Source organism: Capricornis sumatraensis, chromosome 9 (assembly GCF_032405125.1).
Source record: "Capricornis sumatraensis isolate serow.1 chromosome 9, serow.2, whole genome shotgun sequence".
Classification (NCBI taxonomy): Eukaryota; Metazoa; Chordata; class Mammalia; order Artiodactyla; family Bovidae; genus Capricornis; species Capricornis sumatraensis.
The window spans coordinates 106995037-107008274 of NC_091077.1; the positions used below are offsets into that span (position 1 = coordinate 106995037).

The window sequence follows — 13238 nt, forward strand, 5'->3', positions numbered from 1 at the left end:
TTCGACATATGTGTTCATCCTTTTTCAGCTTCGTGTCCAGTGTATATCACCATAGGATACTAAATACGGCTGTCTGTGCCATACAGGAAGTCCCTGATGCTTGTCTGTCTTGCGTGCAGTGATCTGCAGCTGCTGCTGCTGTGCTCCTGGTCTGTTTCCCCCTCTCTCTCACGTTTGATGACCATAAATTCATTCTCTATGTCTGTCAGTCTGTTTCTGTATTGAAAAATAAGCTCATTTGTATTGTTTTTTAGATTCCAGTTGTGTGTTTTTGTGGTAGAAATATTTCTGTTCAGGGCCAGATGCAGTTTATGTAATAAAAAAATATCTCATCTATGGGTACATACTAATTTCAAATCTATATAGACAGTACCTCCAAAACATTATTGCAACATGTGAAAACAGAAATAGCTGATATTAATTTAAATTACCGTGTGACTGAGCCTTACTTTCTTTGAGGATAACAATGTGTATCTCATAGCTTGTTGTGAGAATTAAATGAGGTAACATATGCAGATAACACTAGATGTTATTTACTCAAATACCTATTAAGTACCATTCATTATTTACGCTAAGTGTATTTCATCTTCAAAGCAATGCACTGAAGCAGGTGTTACAGTGCCCAAATATGAGGGAGAAAATAGAGTCAGTGAGCTGCAGCAAGTTTCATACGATCTCAGAGAAAAAATGGTAAAGCCAGAATATAAATGCATGTTAGCCTGAAACAAAAATGATGGTTATTTCACCATACACTCTTCCTGGGAGAATTACAGGTATTTTTTCTTTAGTTCTTTTCTCTTTCTCCATTTCCTGTTTCTTTTTCTCTTTTGCTGCTTGATGAATAAAACCCTCTAAAACAGACTGCCCAAGAGTACTCCCTGAGATTATTGAAATGTTCTTTTCTCTGTCCAGAGAGGTAGCCATTAGCAGTGTGTGTCTGTTCAGTGCTTGAAACGTGGCTAATGCAACTGAGGAATTGAAATTTTACTCTTATTTAAATTAAACTACTTGTGGCTCCTGTTTTGGACGTTGCAGCCTTAGGTGTATGATTGCTTTTTTTGGTCTGTGTGAAGTGAGCATAATTAATGTGTTGATGATAATGAGGAAACTTCCTTCTAGGTTGCGAACTTTAGCAGAGGAGCTGATGCAGACACAGCAGATGCTTCTGAACAAGGAGGAAGCTGTCCTGGAGCTGGAGAAGAGGATTGAGGAGTCTTCCAAGACCTATGAAAAGAAATCAGAGTGAGTACAAAAGGGGTAATTTGAAGAAAGAAAGTTTAATTGATGTAATTTTATAGAAATACTTCATTTTACATGAAATTAGAGACATAAAGTTTCCAAAAGTTGAAATTTCATGTATAGAAGTATGAAACAGTGTATGGTTGAGTTGCTTTCGAGGACTCTAGAGGACTGATTTTGTGTTTTTATCCGTATAATATTACTTATCATTTGTCTCAATGTTTTAGTGGTTAGAATTATTTTCTGAAAAGCCCCATTAAAACCTGTCTTTACTCTGCCTTAAATGGCGACCCAGTCCAGTATTCTGGGCTGGAGAATCCCATGGACAGAACAGCCTGGCAGGCTACTGTCCATAGGGTCACAAAGAGTCAGATGTGACTGAAGCAACTTAGCACAGCACAATCAAAGTCCAGCATCAGCTCAGTCAGTTCAGTCCAGTCGCTCAGTCGTGTCCAACTCTCTGTGACACCCCGGGTCCGTCCATAGGCTTTTCCAGGCAAGAGTACTGGAATAGGGTGCCATTGCCGTCTCCAATATAAAGCGCTCAGTTCAGTTCAGTTCAGTCGCTCAGTCGTGTCCGACTCTTTGCGACCCCATGCATCGCAGCACGCCAGGCCTCCCTGTCCATCACCATCTCCCGGAGTTCACTCAGACTCACGTCCGAGTCAGTGATGCCATCCAGCCATCTCATCCTCGGTCATCCCCTTCTCCTCCTGCCCCCAATCCCTCCTATCATCAGAGTCTTTTCCAATGAGTCAACTCTTCGCATGAGGTGGCCAAAGTACTGGAGTTTCACCTTCAGCATCATTCCTTCCAGAGAAATCCCAGGGTTGATCTCCTTCAGAATGGACTGGTTGGATCTCCTTGCAGTCCAAGGGACTCTCAGGAGTCTTCTCCAACACCACAGTTCAAAAGCATCAATTCTTGGGCGCTCAGCTTTCTTCACCGTCCAACTCTCACTTCCATACCTGACCACAGGAAAAACCATAGCCTTGACTAGACAGACCTTTGTTCTCTGTGAATTCCTTGTCTTTACCATTTGACCCACCAGGGAAGCCCCTAAAAGAGTATTAGACCAGTATAATCAGGAAACTGGCTTCTGCTGTGTTAGGAGGAAGCAAGTAAACATTTAAAAGGAGTCGTCTGCCTCATGCATCCTCCCGAGATGCGCCCTGCCGTTGTCTTACTATGCCTTTTGTGTTGCTGTCAACCCAAGACAGGCGGGTCATGGTGGAGAGGTCTGACAGAATGTGGTCCACTGGAGAAGGGAATGGCAAGCCACTTCAGTATTCTTGCCTTGAGAACCCCATGAACAGTATGAAAGGGCAAAATGATAGGATACCAAAAGAGGAACTCCCCAGGTCATTAGGTCCCCAATGTGCTACTGGAGATCAGTGGAGAAATAACTCCAGAAAGAATGAAGGGATGGAGCCAAAGCAAAAACAATACCCAGTTGTGGATGTGACTGGTGATAGAAGCAAGGTCCGATGCTGTAAAGAGCAATATTGCATAGGAACCTGGAATGTCAGGTCCATGAATCAAGGCAAATTGGAAGTGGTCAAACAAGAGATGGCAAGGATGAACGCCGACATTCTAGGAATCAGCGAACTAAAATGGACTGGAATAGGTGAATTTAACTCAGATGACCATTATATCTACTACTGCGGGCAGGAATCCCTCAGAAGAAATGGAGTAGCCATCATGGTCAACAAAAGAGTCCGTAATGCAGTACTTGGATGCAATCTCAAAAACGACAGAATGATCTCTGTTTGTCTCCAAGGCAAACCATTCAATATCAGAGTTATCCAAGTCTATGCCACAGCCAGTAATGCTGAAGAAGCTGAAGTTGAACGGTTTTATGAAGACCTACAAGACCTTTTACAACTAACACCCAAAAAAGATGTCGTTTTCATTACAGGGGACTGGAATGCAAAAGTAGGAAGTCAAGGAACACCTGGAGTAACAGGCAAATTTGGCCTTGGAATGTGGAATGAAGCAGGGCAAAGACTAATAGAGTTTTGCCAAGAAAATGCACTGGTCATAGCAAACACCCTCTTCCAACAACACAAGAGAAGACTCTACACATGGACATCACCAGATGGTCAACACCGAAATCAGATTGATTATATTCTTTGCAGCCAAAGATGGAGAAGCTCTATACAGTCAACAAAAACAAGACCAGGAGCTGACTGTGGCTCAGATCATGAACTCATTACCAAATTCAGACTTAAATTGAAGAAAGTAGGGAAAACTGCTAGACCATTCAGGTATGACCTAAATCAAATCCCTTATGATTCTACAGTGGAAGTGAGAAATAGATTTAAGGGCCTAGATCTGATAGATAGAGTGCCTGATGAACTATGGACTGAGGTTTGTGACATTGTACAGGAGACAGGGATCAAGACCATCCCCATGGAAAAGAAATGCAAAAAAGCAAAATGGCTGTCTGGGGAGGCCTTACAAATAGCTGTGAAAAGAAGAGAGGTGAAAAGCCAAGGAGAAAAGGAAAGATAAAAGCATCTGAATGCAGAGTTCCAAAGAATAGCAAGAAGAGATAAGAAAGCCTTCTTCAGCGATCAATGCAAAGAAATAGAGGAAAATAATAGAATGGGAAAGACTAGAGATCTCTTCAAGAAAATTAGAGATACCAAGGGAACATTTCATGCAAAGATGGGCTCAATAAAGGACAGAAATGGTCTGGACCTAACAGAAGCAGAAGATATTAAGAAGAGGTGGCAAGAATACACAGAAGAACTGTACAAAAAAAAGATCTTCACAACCCAGATAATCATGATGATGTGATCACTTATCTAGAGCCAGACATCTTGGAAAGTGAGGTCAAGTGGGCCTTAGAAAGCATCACTACGAACAAAGCTAGTGGAGGTGATGGAATTCCAGTTGAGCTGTTTCAACTCCTGAAAGATGATGCTGTGAAAGTGCTGCACTCAGTATGCCAGCAAATTTGGAAAACTCAGCAGTGGCCACAGGACTGGAAAAGGTCAGTTTTCATTCCAATTCCAAAGAAAGGCAATGCCAAAGAATGCTCAAACTACCGCACAATTACACTCATCTCACATGCTAGTAAAGTAATGCTCAAAATTCTCCAAGCCAGGCTTCAGCAATACATGAACTGTGAACTTCCAGATGTTCAAGCTGGTTTTAGAAAAGGCAGAGGAACCAGAGATCTAATTGCCAACATCCGCTGGATCATGGAAAAAGCAAGAGAGTTCCAGAAAAACATCTATTTCTGCTTTATTGACTATGCCAAAGCCTTTGAGTGTGTGGATCACAATAAACTGTGGAAAATTCTGAAAGAGATGGGAATACCAGACCACCTGACCTGCCTCTTGAGAAATCTGTATGCAGGTCAGGAAGCAACAGTTAGAACTGGACATGGAACAACAGACTGGTTCCAAATAGGAAAAGGAGTATGTCAAGGCTGTATATTGTCACCCTGCTTATTTAACTTATATGCAGAGTACATTATGAGAAACGCTGGACTGGAAGAAGCACAAGCTGGAATCAAGATTGTCAGGAGAAATATCAATCACCTCAGATATGCAGATGACACCACCCTTATGGCAGAGAGTGAAGAGGAACTAAAAAGCCTCTTGATGAAAGTGAAAGAGGAGAGTGAAAAAGTTGGCTTAAAGCTCAACATTCAGAAAACGAAGATCATGGCATCCGGTCCCATCACTTCATGGGAAATAGATGGGGAAACAGTGGAAACAGTGTCAAACTGTATTTTTTGGGCTCCAAAATCACTGCAGATGGTGATTGCAGCCATGAAATTAAAAGATGCTTACTCCTTGGAAGAAAAATTATGACCACCCTAGATAATATATTCAAAAGCAGAGACATTACTTTGCCGACTAAGGTCATGTATGCATGTGAAAGTTGGACTGTGAAGAAGGCTGAGCGCCAAAGAATTGATGCTTTTGAACTGTGGTGTTGGAGAAGACTCTTGAGAGTCCCTTGGACTGCAAGGAGATCCAACCAGTCCATTCTGAAGGAGATCAGCCCTGGGATTTCTTTGGAAGGAATGATGCTGAAGCTGAAGCTCCAGTACTTTGGCCACCTCATGTGAAGAGTTGACTCATTGGAAAAGACTCTGATGCTGGGAGGCATTGGAGGCAGGAGGAGAAGGGGATGACCGAGGATGAGATGGCTGGATGGCATCACTGACTGGATGGACGTGAGTTTGGGTGAACTCCGGGAGATGGTGATGGACAGGGAGGCCTGGCGTGCTGCGATGCATGGGGTTGCAACGAGTCGGACACGACTGAGTGACAGAACTGAACTGAACTGAACTGAATCAGTAAACATGTTCATGGATTCTCTGACTCATTTTGCTGTACTCTTGTGTTTACTGATTTCAAACAGTACTTATGTTTTCTCTTATTTTCAGGTTTACATTTTGATCTGAAATTTAAAATTTCTAGTCTGACTTTGGTCACTGTCTGTGTGCGCAACGAGGGTTACTTTTCTGTGGTTCCTCTAATCCCTGACGAGAACATACATTTTTCTTGCTCTCGTACTTTTACAATTGGCTTGATTTGTCAAGACTTCCAAGGAAACTGTGAAGTGTGACATTTCTCTGGTCCCTACTACTTGCTGTGCAGCTTTTCAGATGCTTTCCACGTCTCTCGAGCCTCTGATCCTGTTATGTGCCCGATCAGAGTCGCCAGATGGCTGTCTCCTGCGTTGCAGAAACACTGGAAGTCATCAGGTGGCGAATGCCTCGTTTTTGCGCTGCTTGCCCATATCCACCGCATTTGCACTCTTTCTCTCTCCTCACTTTCTTAATCAGTCTGCTCCTTGTCCCTGTTTTGTGTCTCATCATTTCTTACTCTCCCTGAAACTTTACACTGTTTTATATTTTATGTCCACCTTTTCTTCTCATCTGTGTCCCGTGCTCACTTTTTAAATATTTGTAAGTCCCGACTCCTAAAAGTAACCTCTGCTCACCCTGGATAACCCTTCTTCAACCTTAGTATTCTCTCTCAGTTACTGTCTTTGCCTTCTGTTTTCTTAGTCAGACTTGTCCTAAGAGTGCTAATGTGCACTCAGTACCTAGACTGTCACTTAGAACTTAACCCACGAATCCCTGGTTTCTGCCCCAGCATTATTGAAGTAGGCATCTGTAAGATTCTCCATGACTTTTTTGTTGTTCAGTTGCTCATTCATGTCCAACTCTTTGCAACCCCATGGTCTGCAGCACGCCAGGCTTCCCTGTCCATCACCAACTCCCAGAGTTTGCTCAAACGCTTGTCCTTTAGGTCGGTGATGTCACCCAACCATCTCATCCTCTGTCGTCCCCTTCTCCTCCTGCCTTCAATCTTTCCCAGCATCAGGGTCTTTTCCAGTGTGTTGGCTCTTCGCATCAGGTGGCCGAAGTATTAGAGCTTCGGATTCAGCATCAGTCCTTCCAATGAATATTCAGGGTTGATTTACTTTAGGATTGACTGGTTTGATCTCCTTGATCTTCCTCCTCCAATAAGAGGCTCTTTAGTTCCTCTTCACTTTCTGCCACAAGGATGGTGTCATCTGCATATCGGAGGTTATTGTTATTTCTCCTGGCACTCTTGATTCTGGCTTTTGCTTCATTCAGACTGGCATTTCCCATGATATATTCTGCATATGAGTTGATAAAGCAGGGTGATAATACATAGCCTTGACATACTCCTTTCCCAGTTTTGAACCAGTCCGTTGTTCCATGCACAGTTCTAACTGTTTCTTCTTGACCTATATACAGATTTTTCTGGAGGCAAGTAAGGTGGTCTGGAATTCCCCTTTGTTTAAGAATTTCCCGCAGTTTGTTGTGATCTACAAAGTCAGAGGCTTTAGTGCAGTCAGTGATGGAGAAGTAGGTGTTTTTCTGGAACCCTCTCACTTTTTCTATGATCCAACAGATGTTGGCAATTTGATCTCTGGTTCTGGCTTTTCTAAATCAGCTGTACATCTGGAAGTTCTTGGTATAGAAGCCTGGCTTGAAAGAATTTCAGCATTACTCTGCTAGCATGTGAGATGAGTGCAGTTGTGTGGTAGTTTGAGCATTCTTTGGCATTGCCTTTCTTTGGGATTGGAATGAAAACTGGCCTTTTCCAATCCTATGGCCACTGCTGAGTTCTCCAAATTTGCCAGCATATGAAGTGTAGTACTTTAACAGCATCATCTTTTAGGATTTTAAATAATTTATCTGGAATTTTATCACCTCCACTAGCCTTTTTCATAGTAATGCTTCCTAAGGCCCATTTGAATTCACACTCCAAGATGTCTGGCTTTAGGTGAATGAAGAGTTCCAGAGAATAGCCAGGAGAGATAAGAAAGCCTTCCTCAGTGATCAGTGTAAAGAAATAGAGAAAAACAATACAATGGGAAAGACTGGAGATCTCTTCAAGAAAATTAGAGCTACCAAGGGAACCTTCTATGCAAAGATAGGGATATTGAAGGACAGATACAGTATGGACCTAACAGAAGCAGAAGATATTAAGAAGAGGCGGCAAGAATACACAGAAGAACTGTACAAAAAAGATCAATGACCTTTCAGCTAAATTCAGTTCCATTGCTCAGTTGTGTCCTAGTCTTTGCAACCCCAAGGACTGTAGCATGCCAGGCCTCCCTGTCCATCACCAACTCCAGAGCTTGCTCAAACTCATGCCCACTGAGTCAGTGATGCCATCCAATCATCTCATCTGTCATCCCCTTCTCCTCCTGCGCTCAATCTTTCCCAGCATCGGGGTCTTTTCCAGTGAGTCAGTTCTTTGCATCAGGTAGCCAAAGTATTAGAGTTTCCGGTTCAGCATTAGTCCTTCTAATGAATATTCGGGACCGATTTCCTTTAGGATTGACTGGTTTGGTCTCCTTGTTGTCCAAGGGACTCTCAAGAGTCTTTTCTAGCACCATGGTTCAAAAGCATCAGTCCTTCCAAACTCAGCCATCTTTATGGTCCAGGTCTCACATCCATACATGACTACTGGAAAAACCATAGCTTTGACTAAATGGACCTTTGTTCGCAAAGTAATGCTGTCTAGGTTGGTCATAGCTTTTCTTCCAAGGAGCAAGCATCTTTTAATTTCATGACTGCAGACTCCATCTACAGTGATTTTGTAGCCCAAGAAAATAAAGTCTGTCACTGTTTCCATTGTTTCCCCATCTATTTCCCATGAGGTGATGGGACCAGATGGCATGATCTCCATTTTTTGAATGCTATTTTTTAAGCCAGCTTTTTCACTGTCCTCTTTTAGAGGAAAGCGTAGTTCCTCTACACTTTTGGCCATAAGCGTGATGTCATCTGCATATCTAAGGTTATTGGTATTTCTCCCAGCAGTCTTGAATCTAGCTTGTGCTTCCTCCAGCCCAGCGTTTCTCATAAAGTACTCTGCATATAAGTTAAATAAGCAAGGTTACTATATACAGCCTTTCCAGCACAGAGTGTAAAGGCTGACAATGCTCAATGACAATATATACGTTGCTAAATTTTGCAACTGTCTTAGGTGACCTCCTCAAAGTATCTTTGTTGACTTCCTTTCCCTTGGCCTTTGCAAACCAAGATACCAAATCTTACTTCTCCCTTTCTGACCACTCCTCCTTTGTAAACTCATTCTTCCCCACTTGGCCAGTATATTTTGGAGTTACCCTCGGCGTGGTCCTAGGCTGTGCCAGTCTCCTTCCTGCACTCTGTCCCTGGGTGATCCTCTGAAGATGACTCATGCTTATTACTTGAGCTCAGATTTCCTCTGGGAACTCTATGCCCATGTGATTGGCTGCTTGCTTGACATGCCTCCTTGGATGTGTTAGTAGTACCCTGCATTTCTCCTATCTAAGACTGAATTAAAAATCCCCTGAATGCAATCCAACCCAGCCCAAACTAGTTCACTTTTAGTTTTTCTTTCCCTCAATTTCAGTGAATGGCAACACCGTCTATTCTAGTATGCAACTCAGGTTAGCAGGAGCCTACCTCTCCCACTTAATGAAACTGAAAGTGAAGTTGCTCAGTTGTGTCTGACTCTTTGCAGCGCCATGGACTATAGCCCACCAGGCTCCTCTGTCCATGGGATTTTCCAGGCAAGAGTACCGGAGTGGGTTGCCGTTTCCTTCTCCACTCCCACTTAATACTGTGGCTCTTATTACAACTGGTATTAAATGTCATATTGAAATTGATGAGCCTTTTAAAGGCGAGAACAGGAAAATATGAGTTACTCTGGATATTCCTTTAATAAATCTGAAAATTTTCAGTATTGAATCAGGATTAGATTTTCTTTGGATTATAAAAATAGATTTTATCAACCATTGCACATATAAAATTAAAAACATGATTATCTTTTGTTTTTCTTATTTGCAAGTAAATCTCTGCACATGTCTACAGATGACCCAATAGTTCTACTTTTTGTAGTTTTGTAAATGTACACATTGTAAATGCCTTTTGTTTTAAAATTTGTTAGATATGAAGAAATACATTAGGACCCTCTCACCAGCACGTCTGGTTATATATTGTTGAAGGAGACAGTCTTTAAGGGTTATCTTAACCTAGAATTTGTGAGATTCTTTGATCTTTTTGGTATGTTTTCTTGACTCCTGTCTTCAGTTCTCTCTTCATCTGCATATTCAGGGTGATCCACATTTCTCCACCTGTTTATATTCATCAGGAGATAAGAATGGGATGAGAGGAGAGGAGGCTTAACGGGTGATGGATATATGGGAAACAACACCTCTTGAGTTCTTACTCATTTCCACATATTATGCTGGGTATTTTATATATATTAATTCACTTCAATGTTATCTTTACTGTGCTGTCCGTGTAATTATGAACATTTTACCTTTAAGACTTGGAGACTTTATATAACTTAAAATCACACACCTAGGAAGGCATAGAAAACTCATGAGTTCTTGACTCCAAAGTTTCTGTCTGATCGCAGCAATTGGTTGATCTCATGATTTTAGTAGTGTTCTTAGGAGAGTAAGTTAGAAGGGATAAGGATGTCTGGCAGTTCAGCAAATGAGTCCGGTTTAACCCAAATTCTGTTTGCACTCTGTTATCATGGAGTTTTTATTGTTAACTTCAGGGCATAATCTTGAAAATGTTAAGTATATTTATATAACTAAGTAGTCATTGTGAAATCTCATTAATTTAGACATTGGTAGGGTTGAAGTTTGTCTTTGAACTATATGTTAAAATAATTTGCAAAACAAACAGTCTGAAATGAATTCTAGGGTAAATGTTTGCATTTCATTTCCCGAATATTTCTTAAACATTTCTCTCTCACTCTTTCTCTCTCTCTCTCCATATATATATATATAAAATCTGTTGCTGTTTAGTCACTAAGTCATGTCTGACTCTTTCGTGACCCCCATGGACTGTACCTGCCAGGTTCCTCTGTCCATGGAAATTTCCAGGCAAGAATACTGGAGTGGATTGCCATTTCCTTCACCAGGGGATCTTTTAGACCCAAAGCTCAAACCTGCCTCTCCTGCATTGCAGGCGGATTCTTTACTGCTGAGCCACCAGGGAAGACCTGTATATATGTCTACAGATACTTATTTTAATATATGATTAAAAGCAATTTTATCTAATTTCAAAGATTTACTTTTACTCCAGAACTTTTTTTAGCTTCAAATATCATGTTAGTTAAAAGTAATAAAACAATGAAACAAAACTACATTTCCCCCAATACTAAAATATCCTTTATAATACATTTGCCTTCTTAAATGATCTCTAAATTAATGAAATTATGTGAATTTTTACTTATTATAAATAGCACTCATGTTCTTATGAAAGTATAACGTATGAGAGACTAATGTTAAAACCTTTGAATTTAGATTTGCCATAAGTTTCTCCAAAACATAATACAGTGAAAAACTACATGAAAAATCATCTCATAACTTTGATTCTTATAAAATTGAATTATATAATGTGAAAAATGAACTAAAAGAATGGTTTTTATGTGACATGAAATTCACACTAAGAAACACAGATTTTTGGCTTATATAAATAATGCAGGTCTTAGTTGAAATATAGCTATTGCAAATTTTTATTTAAAGAAATAAGGTGAAAGAAATAAAACCAACTTTTTGAAGTGGTATAATTTAATACAACACAAAGTATCATTCTATTATACATATCTTTACTTATTACTTCCAAAACATGTTTATTCAAGTGGAAGTAATATCCATTTTTTCCTGATTTATGATCCTTGACTACTGTATTAGAAAATACTTTATGGGAAAATATACCAAGCATATGTCATTTATGACTCATTGGCATAAAGAACTGGTAATGTTGCTACTCATTTTAATGCTTGATTTGACTCCAGAGAGTGAATGATAATTCAGTTTTGTATAGTTACAAACCATTATCACCTGGTACTTAAAAATACTTTACACATTATAAAATCATAACTTTTAGAGCCAGGTGGAGTCTAGAGAAGTCAATTTGATCATCTAATCTTGCAAATTATGTGATATCTGAGGGCCAGAAATTTTCAGAGAGTTGCAAAGATTCACATCCAGCTTATAGTGAAGGTAATGCTTGAACCATCTGGAGTATTGTTCTGGCTTGCAAATTTAGGTGTCTGTTTCTTATTTTTGCCTCAGAATGTTTCAGTTACATCTACCAGGTGCTATGAGTGCAGTGAAACGTAGGACACATGTGGGCACGTGGCTCACGAAGCTTATGCTTCTGTAGAGTCGACCAGCACAAAATGAGACATTAACAGCTGTGGTAATTGCTATGAAACCAGGAGTTCAGACAGAAGAATGGCAGAGGAGCACTCACCTAACACGGGTGGTCAGGGGTTGTCTAGGAAGTGGCATTTTTGCTGAGACCCATTCTGAAGGAGACCAGCCCTGGGTGTGCTTTGAAAGGAATGATGCTAAAGCTGAAACTCCAGTACTTTGGCCACCTCATGCGAAGAGTTGACTCATTGGAAAAGACTCTGATGCTGGGAGGGATGGGGGGCAGGAGGAGAAAGGGACAACAGAGGATGAGATGACTGGATGGCATCACTGACTCGATGGACATGAGTTGAGTGAACTCTGGGAGTTGGTGATGGACAGGGAGGCCTGGCGTGCTGCGATTCATGGGGTTGCAAAGAGTCGGATATGACTGAGCGACTGAACTGAACTGAACTAAAGGGTAGAAGGGTTTTCCTGGTGGCTCAGATGGTAAAGAATCTGCCCACAGTGTGAGAGACCTAGGTTTGATTTCTGGCTTGGGAAGATCCTCTGGAGAAGGAAATGGCTACCCACTCCAATATTCTTGCCTGGACAATCCCATGGACAGAGGAACCTTGTGGGCTACAGCCCATGGGATTGCGAAGAGTTGGACATGACTGAGTATCTAACACTTTCACTCTTCACCAAGTGAAGAGTGCATGGAAAGAGTAGTCAGAAGTAGGCAGTAAATAGCACATGCATAAATCCTGACCCCTTGCATGTTTCAGATTTATTTATAGCTTCCTGTGCATCTTGTTTTATACAGTTATGCATTTATTATAATTAACTTCTTATTGAAATATGTATAGCTCATTTGCTGAATGATGTTATAAGCATATAAAATAATTATATAGTGATTACAGCAATATTTTTTAAAAGTAACTATTAAACAGTAATAAGATGATAATGTTTTTGAAATGGTCATTATACGTAGAGCTCAGTGAACTTAATTGGATGAAGGTAGTATTGTTCCTTAATTTGCTGATCAGATGCATTAACTAAAAAACGTTTGGACTAGAGCTATGTAATAGGGCATCTACCTTCCCAAATCTCATTTTTCTTAAAAACATCTGAATTAAAAGCCAGGATGCTTAGCTATTTACTTATTTATTAAATTAACTTTTTATTTTATACTGAAATATGGCTGATTTATAATGTATTAATCTTAGGTGTACAGCAAAGTGATTCATTTACCTGTGTGTATGTATCCATTCTGTTTCAGGTTATCTTCTTACGTATGTGATTACAGAACATTGAGTAGGGTTCCCTGTGTTATACAGTAGGTC

General features: G+C 40.5%; 1 protein-coding gene across 1 annotated transcript in view; it reads left to right on the top strand.

Annotated features, from left to right (window-relative positions):
• FER (FER tyrosine kinase) overlaps window positions 1-13238 on the top strand; it is a 459090-nt gene that overhangs the window by 146356 nt on the left and 299496 nt on the right. The window contains exon 8 of the mRNA XM_068979562.1: window positions 1120-1242. Coding sequence (XP_068835663.1) covers window positions 1120-1242 — 123 coding nt within the window. The remainder of the gene's footprint in view (window positions 1-1119; window positions 1243-13238) is intronic.